This window comes from Prionailurus bengalensis, chromosome X, assembly GCF_016509475.1.
Source record: "Prionailurus bengalensis isolate Pbe53 chromosome X, Fcat_Pben_1.1_paternal_pri, whole genome shotgun sequence".
Lineage (NCBI taxonomy): Eukaryota > Metazoa > Chordata > Mammalia > Carnivora > Felidae > Prionailurus > Prionailurus bengalensis.
Genome location: NC_057361.1, coordinates 47380508 through 47396542, shown reverse-complemented (window position 1 = coordinate 47396542; position 16035 = coordinate 47380508). Strand labels below are relative to the sequence as shown.

The 16035-nt window shown below is 37.7% G+C and overlaps 1 protein-coding gene across 1 annotated transcript in view; it reads left to right on the top strand.

The window, feature by feature from the left end:
- FAM120C (family with sequence similarity 120C) overlaps positions 1-16035 on the top strand; it is a 113967-nt gene that overhangs the window by 32908 nt on the left and 65024 nt on the right. The window contains exon 4 of the mRNA XM_043569771.1: positions 7169-7297. Within this exon, the coding sequence (XP_043425706.1) occupies positions 7169-7297 (129 nt within the window). The remainder of the gene's footprint in view (positions 1-7168; positions 7298-16035) is intronic.

The window sequence follows — 16035 nt, the reverse complement described above, 5'->3', positions numbered from 1 at the left end:
ACCACCCATTTAGCCCATCCTACCCCCTACCTCCCCTCCAGCAACCCTCAGTTTGTTTTCTGTATTTAAGAGTCTCTTATGGTTTGCTACCTTCTCTGTATCTTATTTTTCCTTCCTTCCTCTCTCCCTGAGAAAAAATCCCACACCTGCACAGTGTGTAGAATCTATGGTGTAGCACTGCTAAAACCAGCAAAGGTTGTATTCCCTCTGGGTGTGCCTCTGTCCCATGATGATGAAAAAGGCCTTTTGCTGGCACCTGCATGGTGTTTTGTCCTTGGGGAGGCAATAAACCCTTTTCCAAAAGTACTCCAGGAAGGGGACTGTTCTCTCCCAGTGTGCCCCAGAGATTCCTACACTAGGCTATGCACTCCAGAGCTAGCTCCCTCCTCCCCAGGAATGTGTGCCATAGCTCTGCTCCAGAGAAAGTCACGCACTTCCAAAACCTGAGTTTGAGCTCCAAATGCTGTTTAAGAAAAAACTGGGACACTCAGTACTTCTCGCCCCCGAGACCATGATCCAGAGAGGTTTTCCTCTTGTTGTAACTTGATCCTACACTTTCTCAACCCATGTGTCTTTCTCTCCCTTTTGTCTCTCCATGGAAAGGGTTTCCTCCCCTCCGCAGCACCACATTTTTTCTCTTCCCCAGTTCACTTCCACATACTTCACACCTGCCATGCTGTCTCCCTCCAACTGTGGAGTTCCTTCGGTCAGTCCACAGATCAATTTCCTGGGTATTCCAAGTAATGTAACCTCAGTACAGCTCTGTTTGAGGGAGGAGGAAAGCCCAGGGTCCCCCTATTTGGCTGCCATCTTAACTCCTCTTATGCTATTTCTTCTTTATCCATTCATCTGTCAGTGGACCCTTAGGCTACTTCCATATCTTTTTTTTTATTAACAACATTTTTAATGTTTATTTATTTTTGGAAGAGAGAGAGAAACAAAGCGTGAGTGGGGAGGGGCAGAGAGAGGGAGACACAGAATCTGAAGCAGGCTCCAGGCTCCCAGCACAGAACCCAACATGGGGCTTGAACCCATGAACCACGAGATCATGATCTGAGCTGAAGTCAGATGCTCAACCGAGACACCCAGGTGCCCCAGGCCACTTCCATATCTTGACTATTGTAAATAATGCTGCCATAAACATGGGGGTGCATGTATCCCTTTGAATTAGTGTTTTTGTATTTGTGTAAATACCCAGTAGTGCAATTACTGGATTATGAGGTTGTTCTATTTTTAACTTTCTGAGGAAACTCCATACTGTTTTCCACAGTGGCTGCACCACTTTGCATTCCCACGAACAGTTCATGAACGTTCCTTTTTCTCCACATCCTCGCCAACACTTGTTGTTTCTTGTGTTTTCGATTTTAGCCATCCTGACAGGTGTGAGGTGATATCTCATTGTTAGTTTTGATTTGCAATTCCCTGATGATAAGTGATGTTGAACATGTTTTCATGTGTCTGTTGGCAATGTGTATGTCTTCTTTGGAGAAATATCTGTTCATGTCTTTTGCCTACTTTTTAATTGGATTATTTGTTTTTTGGGGTGTTGAGTTATTTAAGTTCTTTATATATTTGGATACTAACCCTTTTTCATATGTGTCATTTGCAAATATCTTCTCCTATTCAGTAGGTTATCTTTTAGTTTTGTGGATTATTTCCTTTTCTGTGCAGAAGCTTTTTATTTTGATGTAGTCCCAATAATTTATTTTTGCTTTTATTTCCCTTGCCTCATGAGACATGTCTAGAAAAATGTTGGTATGGCTGATGTCAGAGAAATTACTGCTTATACTCTCTTCAAGGATTTTTAGGGCTTCAGGTCTCACATTTAAGCCTTTAATCCATTTTGAATTTATTTTTGTGTATGGTGTAAAAAAGTGGACTATTTTCATTCTTTTTCATGTAATTGTCCAGTTTTCTCAACATCATTTGTTGAAGAGAATACCTTTAATATTTTCAGGATTCATACAGATCTATGAAGTCAAATACTAATACCCCAGTAAATGAAATAATGAGCAAAAGACTGAAGCAGACAATTCACAAAAGAAGAAATACAGTGGCCAGTACTATGACTAGATAGATGTTAAATCTCACTAGTGATCAGTCATGCAAATGAAATTATTTTTTTAACCTAATAGTTTGGCAAATATTGAAAAATTAGTGTACCTACTCCTTTTGAGGCTATGTTGAGAGTAATACTCTTATACACTTCTGGTAGTAGTTTAAGTTGCTGAATATATTACTTTTCTCTAGTTCTTTCACTCTGCTAGTTCATACCTTTTCCTCTCTCCTAATGCCTCTAATACTCCCTCCTCCTTGCTCCCTCAGCTTATGAGCTGGCTACGTATTTCACTGACAAAATGTAAGCATTTGGAACAGAATTTCCACCAGCTCCTACCCTTTCATCTTCTCACCCACGTGCATCTGTGTGCCCACTTGTTCTGCCTGCCTTGTGTTAACCGTGGATGACCTGTCCTTGTTCCCATCTAAGGCCAACCTCTCTACATACATGCCAAATCGCATCCCCTCTTACTAACTTAAGGTCATCCCTTTTGCAAGTCTTCCCCCTTTCTCCTGCATCAGTTTTTCTGTCTTCATTGAATTTTTCCCATCCCATATATAAGCATGCATCCATCTTAAAAAATAAAGCAAATTCTGCTCTTGACCTTACTTCCTCCACTCAAGCTACTATTCCATATTTCTTCTTCTCCTCTAGCCCATATTTCTTCTTCCCTTATCACAAAGCCTCCTATAGAGTCGTCTATACTTGAGGTGTTTATTATTCCTTTTCCCTACTCTCTCCCAATCTGCTTTGCAGAAATGGTTCTTGATGAGCTCAAGGTGTTAATAAACCTCGATGTTAATAATCTAATGGCCAGCTTTCAGTGTTCATCATATTTGACCAATCAGCAGCATTTGACCCATTTGCTCGCTTCCTCTTCCTTAGAACGTGTTCTTCACTTAGCTTTAAGGACACCACTCTCTTCTAGTTTCCTTCCTATTTCACTGGCTGCTTCTGTTTCCTTTGCTACTTCTTTTTCTTCTTTTCTTATCTTTGGAGTGACCCAGAATTCTATCCTTGGTCCCTTCTCTTAGTTCTACCTATACTTTCTGCCTTAATGGTTGATCTCATACAATATCATGACTTTAAGTATCATCTGTCCATTGATGACTCTTAAATATATGTCTCTAGTTTTTTAAATTTTTTTTTGAGAGAGAGATGGAGGGAGAGCACGTGCATGAGTGGGAGAGAGGCAGAAGGAGAGGGAGAGACTATCCTAAGTAGGTTCCATGCTGAGCATGGATTCAGGATGATGCAGGGCTCCATCCCACAACCCTGAAATCATGACCTGAATCGAAATCAAGAGTCAGATGCTTAACCAACTGAGCCACCCGGGCACCCCTCTATGTCTCTAGTTTTAACATGCCTCTTGAACTCCAAATTGTAATATCTAACAGCCTACTAAACACCTCAGGGTCATATATCCAAGTGGAAACTCATGATCTTTCCCCTAAATCTGTTCCTCCGAGAACCTTCCACATTTTCATTAATCACAATCTCATCCTTCTAGTTGCTCAGGCTAAAAACCATAGAGTCATATCAGATTTCTTTCTCTCTTTCTTACACCCTGCATTTCCTCTGTAAGCAAATACCATCAGTTCTCCCTTCTATATATGTCCACTTCTCACCATTTTCATTGCTACTACCCTGGTCAATTCACCATTATTTCTTGCCTGGATTTTTATAACAGCTTATTAACTGTTGGTTTTCTGTTTACACTCTCCCCTCTCCCAAATCTATTCTCAATATAACAGCCAGAGTGATCCTTTTAAAACCTTATTCAGATCAGTCACTTCTCTAATTCAAAATCCTCCAGTGGCTCTCCACGACACTCACTCAATCTTTACCATGGCCTACAAAGTCTTGTACTGACTGGCCTCTGTTACAGCTCTGATGTAATCTTCTCTTTTCTTTTGCTTGTAGAACCTTTGTATTTATTATTTTCTCCACTTGGAATTCTTTTTCCTCCCACATAACTATGTCCTCACCGTTACAGGTTTTCTCAAATGGCATTTTCTCAGTGAGGCCTTTCCTGACCATCTTATTTAACATTGCATGGTTGTACACGCACACACACAGACACACTTGCATTCCCATGCCCATCTTCTGCTTAGATTTTCTCCAGCACTTACCTACATATAACATAGTATGCATTTTACTTATTTATTCTGTAAGATATTCTGACACACTTACCCTAGAATTTAATCTTCCATAAGGGCAGCAATATTTATCTTATTCACTGCTGTGTTCTTGGTGCCTATGACAGTGCCTAGTTAGTACACAGTAGGCAGTAAATATTTGTTGAAGGAATGAATGGTACAGCTTTTTGCCCAAACAATTTTATATAAAAAGCCTTTAAAAAGTTTATACCCTTTGACTGAGTAACTACCATTTTAGGAAACTTGTAATTTAATAATTGGAATGTGAACAACAAATCATACCTACATTTTATCACATTAAAGAAAACCTGTATTTAAAATTTTTTCAAGCATCACAAAAGTAGATAAAATAATAACGTAGTGAATCATTATAGTAACATGTGTCCGAAGGCAAGGGAAACAAAAGTAAAAATGAATAGTGGGACCTCATCAAGGTAAAATGGTTCTGCACAGCAAAGGAGACAATCAACAAAACTAAAAAGCAGCCAACAGAATGGGAGAAGATATTTGCAAATGACATATCAGATAAGGGTCATTATCCAAAATCTATAAAGAACTTACCAAACTCAACACCCAAAAAACAAATAATCCAGTGAAGAAATGGGTAGAAGGTATGAATAGACACTTTTCCAAAGAAGACATCTGGATGGCCAACAGACACATGAAAAGATGCTCAACATCACTCATCATCAAAGAAATACAAATCAAAACCACATTGAGATACCACCTCACACAGGTCAGAGTGGCTAAAATTAACAACTCAGGAAGCAACAGATATTGAAAAGGATGTGGAGAAAAGGGAACCCTCTTGCATTGTTGATGGGAATGCAAACTGGTGCAGCTGCTCTGGAAAACAGTGTGGAGGTTCCTCAAAAAATTAAAAATAGAATTACCCTACAACTGAGCAATAGCACTACTAGGAATTTATCCAAAGGATACAGGAGTGCTGATTCGAAGGGGCACATGCACCTCAATGTTTATAGCAGCACTATTGACAATAGTCAAATTATGGAAAGAGCCCAAATGTCCATCAACTGATGAATGGATAAAGAAGATGTGGTATATATACACAATGGAATACTACTTGGCAGTGAAAAGAATGAAATCTGGCCATTTGCAACAACGTGGATGGAACTGGAGGGTATTATGCTAAGCGAAATAAGTCAGTCAGAGAAAGACGGATATCATATTGTAGAATTTGAGAAACTTAACAGATGACCTTAGAGGAAAGGAAGGAAAAATAAGTTACAAACAGAGGGAGACAAACCATAAAAGTCTCTTAAATACAGAGAACAAACTGAGGGTTGCTGGGGGTAGGGGTTTAGGGGGTGGAGTATGGGAGATGGGCATTGAGGAGGGCACTTGTTGGGATGAGCACTGGATGTTGTATGTTAAGTGATGAATCACGGGAATCTACTCCTGAAGCCAAGACTACACTGCATGCGAGCTAACTTGACAATAAAAAAAAAGTTTATACCCTTTGACGAATTACCAGTTTAGGAAGCTTATAATTAAATAATTAGAATGTGAACAAAAATCATACCTACATTTTATCATAGCATTAAAGAAAACCTGTATTTAAATTTTTTCAAGCATCACAAATGTAGATAAAATAATAATATAGTGAGTCACTATTGAACATCTTCTAGCTCCTACAGTTATGAAGATGTAGCCACACTTGCTGGAGTATTATTATTATTATTATTATTGCTGTTGCTAATGTAGTTTAAAATAAATTCTGGGGGCTCCTGGGTGGCACAGTCGGTTAAGCGTCCAACTTCAGCCAGGTCACGATCTCGCAGTCTGTGAGTTCAAGCCCCGCATCTGGCTCTGGGCTGATGGCTCAGAGCCTGGAGCCTGTTTCCGATTCTGTGTCTCCCTCTCTCTCTGCCCCTCCCCCGTTCATGCTCTGTCTCTCTCTGTCCCAAAAATAAATAAAAACGTTGAAAAAAAATTTTTAAATAAATTCTTGACCTCAAGTCATTTTACTCCCAAATTCTTCTATATGCATCTCGAAAACATTTTCATACATAAGCACAATGCCATTATTACTTTTAACAAAATTAATGATAAGTTAACATCCAGTCCATTTTAGGATCATCTTGATCGTTTCAAAAAGGCTTTTTTTGTAGTTAGTTCAAATCGGGATCCAAATATGGCCCACAAATTAAAACCTTACCTATACTTGCAAAGAATTTGAAGCAGTCAGGGGCGCCTGGGTGGCTCAGTCCATTAAGTGTCTGACTTCGGCTCCTGACCACATCTGACTGTGATCTAACCATTCACGCATTCGAGCCCCGCCTCAAGCTCTGTGCTGACAGCTCAGAGCCTAGAGCCTGATTTGGATTCTGTGTCTCCCTGTCTCTCTGCCCTTTTCCATTCATGTGTGCTCTCTCTCTCTCTTTCTCTCAAAAATAAATAAACGTTAAAAATTATTTAAAAAACTGAAAGCTGCCAAATGGTATTATGAAAGAAAACTGATTATGGCAGTGTCCTCAACTAGTGGTTATCTCTGTAGTAGGATTATAAATGATATGACGTTATCTTTCTTTATACTTTTTTGGGTTTTTTCCCCCAAGTGTTCTATGCTGAGAATTGTGAGGAAAACTATTTTTTAATGTTTATTTACTTATTTTTGAGGGAGAGAGAGAGGAGCGGAGAGAGGGGGAGACAGAGAATCCCAAGCAGGCTCTGCACTGCCACGCAGAGCCCCACGCGGGGCTCAAACTCATGAACCGTGAGATCATGACCTGAGTTGAAACCAAGAGTTGGCCGTTCAACTGACTGAGCCACCCAGGCGCCCCTGGAGGAAACTATTTTTAAGGAAAAGATTTTAACTATCTCTAAGTGGATTTGCTGAATTTGAATTTTCTGGCTTACCCCTACATCACTCTTTCTGTTAATGATCATCATCAACCTCAATGTACCTTGCTTATCTTATCTCTTCTAGGTCCGAGCTCATCAGCTGGTTCTTCCTCCCTGTGATGTGGTGATCAAGGCTGTTTCTGAGTATGTTAGCTCCATTAAAGACCCTTCAAATCTGGATGTGGTTGGGAAGGATGTTTTCAAACAGTCTCAGGTGAGCTAGACTTCTTCCTAAGAGTTGCCGGTTTTCTTACCTTCACTAGTACCACCAGCAGATTTGATTTTTTTTCTGTGCTACCTACCTTCTCTCCACCTAGCTGCTTGTTTTCTCCATGCTTACAGACTGGAACCCCAAAGTTTCCTTTGAAAACATTACTAGGTCTGGAATGAAAGAGTTCTTTGCCTTTTTCCCCACTATCAAGATAAAAAAGCTTACTCTGGAAAATCTAGAAAATAAAAACACTTAAAATCTCATTACCCAGAAACAATTTGATATAGTTATCACTCTAGAATATGTGCTTCTACCCTTTTTGTGTTTCAATGTATACCTTGATATAAAGAAGGTCTTGTTTAGTTGAGGTTAATGGGTCATGAAAAAGACTACTTAAAGTAGGTCCACATAAAACAAAAATCAGTATTTCATTGTTAATAGTGAGAAAAAGACTCTACTGGGGAATTTGTCTTGTGAAATGAAGCTAAAAGTTAGGAAAATAAGTCAGTTTTGTTTTCAATAATTTAATTTAGACTTGCACAATGGGTTTTTCAGTTTATTTTTAAAGTTAACATAAAGTGGGCACCTGTGTGGCTCAGTCAGTTAAGTGTTCAACTCTTGATTTTGGCTCAGGTCATGATCTCATGGTTCATGAGTTCGAGCTCCACATCAGGCTCTGTGCTGACAGTGCGGAGTCTGCTTGGGATTCTCTCTCTCTCCCTCTCTCTCTGCCCCTCCCCCATTTGTGTTTGTGTACACTCCGTCTCAAAAAATAAATAAACTTTTAAAAATTAACATAAAGTAAAACTGACTTTTATATGTGTGTGTATATAGTTCTCTGAATTTTTAGTACATGATTTATGTAACCACCATCACAATTAGGATCAGAACAGTTGAGCCACCCCCAAAAATCTCTCATGCTGTCACTTTGTAATCACACCCAAACTTATCCCTAACTCCTGGCAACTACCAGTCTATTGTTTGTCACTACAGTTATATCTTTTAGAGGATAACATATTAATGGAATCACATAGTATTTAATCCTTTGAGAATAGTATTTTTCATTCAACATAATGCCTTGAGATTCTTCTACATTGTTTCATGTTGCATCTATCAATAATTCTTGCTTTTTATTGCTAAGTGGTATACATTGTATGGGTATGCCACAGTGTATTTATTCATTCACCTCTAAAAGATATTTGAGTTATTTCCAATTTTTGGTAGTTCGAATACAGTTGCTATAAACATTTATGTACAGATTTTTCTCTAATGAACATAAGTTTTATCTCCCTGGTGTAAATACCAAGGAGTGGGATTTCTGGGTCATATGGTAAGTGTATGTTTAACTTTGGCTTTATAAGACCCCGCCAAACCATTTTCCAGTGTGGCTGTTCCATTCCTCACTAGCACTTGTTACTAATCAGTATTTTTTATAAGCATTCTAATAGGTGTGTAGTGGCAGCTCTTCATAATTTTAATTTGCATTCCTCAAATGACTAATGATAAACATTTTTTTCTTGTGCTTACTTGCCATCCATATGTCTTCTTTGGTGAATAGTCTGTTCATGAACAGTCTTTTGCCCATTTTTACTTGAATTGTTTATTTACTCACTGTTGATTTCTGCGAGTTCTTTATATATTCTTGCTTAAAGTCCTTGTCAGATATCTGGTTTGCAAATATTTTCTCCTAGTCTGTAGTTTATCTTTACCTCCCTTTAACAGTGTCTTTTGCAAAGCAAAAGTTTTTAATTTTTATCTTTTATGGATCATGCTTTTGGTATCATGTCTAAAAATTCATTGCCTAACTTCAGGCATGACAATATTATCCTTTTTTCTTATAAAAATTATATAGTTTAAAATTTTACATTTAGAACAAATCATTATTTACAATTCATTTTTGTATAAAAAGTGAGGTGTTTTGGTTTGTTTTTGCATATGGATATCCAGTTGTTTCAACACAGTTTGTTGAAAAGACTGGCTTTTCTCCATTGAATTGCTATTTGTGTGGGTCTATTTCTAGACTCTGTTCTGTTCACTTGACCCATGTGTCTATCTCTTTGCAAACAGCACTCTGTCTTGAATACTATAGCTTTGTGTAAAACAAAATTAGGTAGTGATCCTTCCAATTTTATTGTTTTTCAAAATTATTTTGTCTATTCTAGTTCCTTTTGTCTGCCCAAATTAATTTTAGAATAATCTTTTCTATATCTACAAACAATAATACTGCTGGGATTTTAATGGGAATTCCTTATATTAAATATACAGTTGACTCTTTAACAACATGTGGGTTAAGGGTACCGACCCCCCCCATGCAGTAAAAAATCCATGTATAACTTTTGATTCCCCATAAACTTAACTACTAATAGCCTGCTTTTGACTGGATGCATTACTGATAACATAAACAGTTGATTAACACATATTTTGTATGTTATATGTATTATATACTATATTCTTATAATAAAGTAAGATAGAAAAAAGAAAATGTTAAGAAAATTATAAGGAAGAGAAAATACATTTAAAATACTGTATTGTATTTATCAAAAATATTCACATATAAGGGCACCTGGGTGGCTCAGTCGGTTGAGCATCTGACTCTTGATTTCAGGTCAAGCCATAATCCCAGGGTCATGGGATTGACCCACATGGACTCTGCACTGAGCATGGAGGCTGCTTAAGATTCTCTCTCTTCCTCTGCCCCTCACCCCCACTTGTGCTCTCTCTCTCTAAAATAAAAAAAAAATTCACATATAAGTGGACTCACCCAGCTCAAATCTGTGTTGTTCAAAGGTCAACCATATAGATGAATTTGTGAGTTTTGAAATCCAGTAATATGATATCTCTCTCCTTTTATTTAGTTCATCTTTGATTTATCAACATTTTATACCTTTCAGTATACAAGTCCCATACATTTTTTAAAATATTTATTTATTTTATATTTGAGGCACCTATTATAAAGGATATTATTTTGTTCATTGCTAGCATATAGAAATATGATTGATTTTTGGGTGTTAACCCTGTATTCTGCAACCTTTCTAAACTCACGAGGAATTTTTTTGGTAGTTTTTTGGTATTTTCTGTGTAGGTGATCATATTGTCTCTAAATAAGGACAGTTCTATTTCTTTTGTAGTCTGTGTCTTTTTTTCTTGACTTAATACACTGTCTAGGATTTCCAAACGATGTTGAATTGTAGTGATAATAGAGGATATATCCTATTCCCGATCTTTGGGAAAAACAGTCAGCATTAAGTATTAAATTAGCTATAGGTTTTGTAGATGCACATTATCAGGAAGTTCTCTTCTCCTCCTAGTTTACTGGGAGTTTTTATCATTAAAGGATGGTATATTTTGTCAAATGTAATTTTTTGCATCTGCTGATAAGATCATGAGCTTTTTGAATATTGAACCATCCTTGCATTCCCAGGATGTGGTCAAGGTATATTATATATTTTTTTATATTATTGGATCTGAATTAGTAGTATTTCAATGAAAAGTTTTACATTTATTTTCATGAGGAATATTGGCCTGTAGTTTTTTGTGCTGTCTTTCTCTGGTTTTGATATCAGGGTACTACTGGACTCAAAATGAGTTAGCAAGTGTTCTTTTTTTTTTTTCTTGGAAGAGATTGTGTAGAATTGTTTTTTCTTTTTTTTAAGTTTATTCATTTATTATTTCTGAGAGAGGGAGGGAGAGAGAGAGAGAGAGAAAACGCACAAATGGGGAACGGGCAGTGAGAGAGAGACAGAGAATCTGAAGCAGTCTCTAGGCCCTGAGCTGCCAGCACAGAGCCTGATGTGGAGCTTGAACTTCACTGAGCTGAAGTAGGATGCTTAACCAACTGAGCCACCCAGGCACCCCTGGTTTTTCTTCTTTAATTATTTGGTAGAATTTGCCAGTGATGTGTACTTTGAATTCTGGTCTTCTTCCCCAACCCCCCTGCTAGTGTTTACTTTTCAGAGTCTTCAAATAGCTGCTCCTAGGTTTTATAACTACCTTCAGTGGAAATACGGTAGAGGGTGCTTACTCTGTCTTATCCAGAATGGAAATCTCCCTGTAGATTTTTTTTAGGTGGACAAAGCATGAAATCATTGCTTCATTTTGGGGAGCATAAATTTTCCTAACCAATTATATGATAGCACAATCTAGCATCCATTACTTTGCATCTAACTTTCTAGCATAATATAAAAAGGGCTGGTTTTCATTAAAAAATATACTTGGGATTTATTTTCCCTAAGGGTCTAGTTTCTTTTGATATTCAAATCATTGTTTTTTCAAGTGCCTTTCCTGCCATCATCTTTCATAATTCGTTCTTCCACCATTATTGAACACTAACTGTAGTGATACTTATTTGTCCATGACTTCTAGCATGATGTGTGCAGTCCTCCATCATTTTCTTTGACTTAAGGAAATCCTGACCTTTATGACAGATTTTTTTCATTCACTTTGTTGATTTGCATTGTACTTTCAGCTGCTGGCATCAGACAATTAGGAAGAGACTGACCCACAAAGAAAGAAATTGACATAGTGGGGTAGGGAGAGAGGCTAGTATTAAGTAGGGGATACTGTTTAGATGGAGAATAAATTAAAATTCCTTTTTTTATTGCGGTAAAATATACATAACATGAAATTTACCATCTTAATCATTTTAAGTGTACAGGCCATTTGTATTAAATACATTCATAATGTTGTATAACCATCACTATCATCCATCTCCATAACTCTTCTCATCATGTAAAACTGAAACTCTTTACCCATTTTTTAAAGAAATAATGGCCATAATTTTTTTAAGTTTATTTATTTATTTTGAGAGAGAGAACCAGAAGGGGAGGGGCAGAGAGAGTGGGGGACAGAGGATCTAAATCAGGCTCTTCACTGACAGCAGAGAGCCCGGTGTGGGGCTCCAACTCACAAACTGTGGGATCATGACCCGAATCAAGGTCAGACACTTAACCGACTGAGCCACCCAGTCGCCCCAAAACTCTATACCCATTAAATGATAACTTCTCATTTTCCCCTCCCCTCCAGCCCTTGGCAACCACAATTCTACTTTTTTTCTCTATGATTTTGACCACTTTAGGTACTTCATCTAAATGGAATTATACAGTATTTGTCTTTTTGTGACTGACTTATTTTACTTAGCATAATGTCCTCAAGATTCATCCATGTTGTAGCATGTTCCAGAATTTTTTTCCTTTTTAAAACCAAATAATATTCCATTGTATGTTGACAGAGGAAAAATTTTATAAGTTTTCAGTTGAGTGGTGAATATTTTTAATGTGATAACTTTTACTTCCCTTTATAGCTTCATGATGTTTGGAACCTGGATAATGACTATTCAAGGATCCACTTTTTCACTAAACAATAAGAACAAAAAATTTTTAGAGGTTTTGCTATTAATTCCACCCTAAATGTTTTATAGTGTTTACTATAAACATTCCTTTTGTATGTATGTTTTGATGTGGTAGTCATCTCAGTGTAAAAAGTGTCTGCTTTTTTCACTTAACATTATGTCTTAAACCGATTTTCATTGTTGTTATATAATTTTCATAAAATTTCATATAATCATTTTTAGCAATTGTAGAATTATGAGAGCTCTTCTAAACAAACATACAGAAACTGCTAGGTAATAGCATCAAAGGGATGGGATTCTACTCTGCTACCTATGGCCTCTGGGGATCTATAAAAGAAAAGGATAGGACTTTATTAAATATGATCATGTAGTAAATACTGAATGAACTTCCACAGGCAAGGTCCCATGCTAGGCACTAAGATATAAATGTAAATAAACCATTCTCTGTTCTCACAGAACTTTAGGTTAAATGGGAGCAGAAGCAAATAAATAAGTATAACAAAGACAAACCACAATAAATGTGTCATAGAAAGAGAGTTTTCATAGAAGTGGTGCCCTTTCAAGAAAGAATAAATGTTTGTCAGGGCACAGAGCAGTGGTACACTGAGGGAAGTATATGTAATTTGGTATTTCAGGGGATTAGGTCATAAGATCTATACTCATTGATGTTGAATAGTTTGCAAGTTAAATGCAGAAAGTGAGTTGAAAGTATAATATGATTCTGTATGTATGAAAAAAACAAAACCATATTGGTGTACATACATGTGTCTGTATAAACACAGCAAAAGTTATGATAGGATATATACCAAACTGATAACACTGGTCACTTCTGGGGAGGGAAGTGAGTATAGAGCTATAGATATTAAGGAAGACTGTGTATGGCTTGTATCTTTTTAGGAGATTGTTATGTGTGTAATTAAATATAATATTGAAATAATAGTGAATACATAACTAATGGAACCTTGATAAAGCAGAACACTATTCAACCAAATATATTTCATTCTATAAGTCAGTAATTTGCAGATATTGTTTAGATTTGGAACCCTTTTTCAAACAATTGTACTAAGTCTACAGTTTTTGAGAAAGCCAAACGATTTTATTTCTAAGCAAGGCTGGAGGACCTGGAGATAGATAGATAGATAGATAGATAGATATTTTGAGAGAGAGAGAGAGAGAGAGAGAGAGAGAACGAGCAAGTGGGAGAAGAGCAGAGGGAGGGAGGGAGAGAGACACAGAGAGAGAGACAGAGAATCTTAAGCAGGCTCCACGCTCACTGCAAAGCCCAACGCTGGGCTTGATCCCGGGATCATGACCTGAGCCAAAACCAAGAGTCAGACACTCAACTGACTGAGCCACCCAGGCTCCCCTAAAGATCTTGATTTCTGTGTTTGTGTGCCTACATACATGCAAGTAAAGAGATCTGGAATGCTATATAGATCCTAGAATGTTAACAATTACAAATTCTGAGAGAGAAGATTATAAATGTTTTCAATTTTCCTTTTTTGGATTGTATGTTTTAATATATATTCTCTATGTGTTTCTATAAGAAATGTTTGTTGCAATTAGGAGACGATTTTTCTGTAGAGAATGTAAAACCCTGGAGCTATGTGGTGACTTGGGCAATCTCATGCATTGATGATGAGAGTATAACGTGAGACATCTGTTTTGGAAAGAGATTTAGTATCATGTGTCAAGAGTCTATGAAAATGACCATATCCTTCGACCTAGTAATTCCACTTCTAAGAATATGCCCTATGAGCATTGAGGAGGGCACTTGTTGAGATGAGCACTGGGTGTTGTATGTAAGCGATGAACCATGGGAGTCTACCCTGAAAATCAAGCACACACTGTACACACTGTATGTTAGCCAATTTGACAAAAAATTATATTTTAAAAAATAATAATGAATAAGATAAAAAATAAAAACAAAAGAATATGCCCTGTGAAATAACCCAAGAAACTTATGTAAAAATATGCTTATCAAAGAATTATTTATAATGATAAGTTAGAAATGGCTTTAATAGTTTATATTCCATTTGATGAAACATGAAGGTCACAAAATTAAATTCAAGAGGACTTTAAAAGTTTGTTGGAAAAGGTTTGATAAAGAAAAGTTCGGGACACCTGGGTGGCTCAGTAGGCTAAGCGTCCAACTTCACCTCAGGTCATGATCTTACAGTCTGTGGGTTTGAGCCCCGTGTCAGTCTCTGTGCTGACACCTCAGAGCCTGGAGCCTGCTTCGGATTCCGTGTCTCCCTCTCTCTCTGTCCCTCCCCTGCTTGCGCTCTCTCTCTCTCTCTCTCTCTCTCTCTCTCTCTCTCAATAAATAAACGTTAAAAATTAAAAAACAGGGGCGCCTGGGTGGCTCAGTCGCTTAAGCGGCCGACCTCAGCTCAGGTCATGATCTCGCAGTCCGTGAGTTTGAGCCCCACGTCGGGCTCTGTGCTGACAGCTCGGAGCCTGGAGCCTGTTTCGGATTCTGTGTCTCCCTCTCTCTGACCCTCCCCCGTTCATGCTCTGTCTCTCTCTGTCTCAAAAAATAAATAAAGGTAGGGGCGCCTGGGTGGCGCAGTCGGTTAAGCGTCCGACTTCAGCCAGGTCACGATCTTGCGGTCCGTGAGTTCGAGCCCCGCGTCAGGCTCTGGGCTGATAGCTTGGAGCCTGGAGCCTGTTTCCAATTCTGTGTCTCCCTCTCTCTCTGCCCCTCCCCGTTCATGCTCTGTCTCTCTCTGTCCCAAAAATAAATAAACGTTAAAAAAAATTTTTTTTTTAAATTAAAAAACAGAAAAGCTCCTTCTCAGTCAGCCTCAACCCTTCAGAGATAAATAGTATGTTTACTTCTATTGCCATAGATTAGTTTTGCTTCTACTTGAACTTTATATATTCTCCTTTTTGTCTCTCTTCTTTCACTCAGCATAAAGTGTTTGAGATTTATCTATACTGTTGCATGTATCAGTACTTTGTTCTTTTTGTCAGTGGATAGTTTTCCATTGTATGAATATATCCATTTATCCATTCTTCTGTTGGTATACATTTGAGTTAATTGAGTTTGGGGATCTTTTTTAAAAAATACTTTTGTTTATTATTATTAATTTTGAGAGAGAGAGAGAACACAAGCACGGGAGAGGCAGAGAGAGAAAGAGGGAGAGAGAGAGAATCCCAAGCAGGCTCCACACTGCCAGCACAGAGCCCTATGCAGGACTCGAGCTCACAAACCATAAAATCATGACCTGAGCCAAAATCAAGAGTTGGAAGCTTAGCCAACTGAACCACCCAGGCACCCTGAGTTTGGGGCTTTTATAAATAAAGCTGTTGTTAGCATTCTTGTTCATATCTTTTGGTGGACATATGTACTCATTTCTCCTGGGTAAATACTTGGGAGTAGGATAGCTGT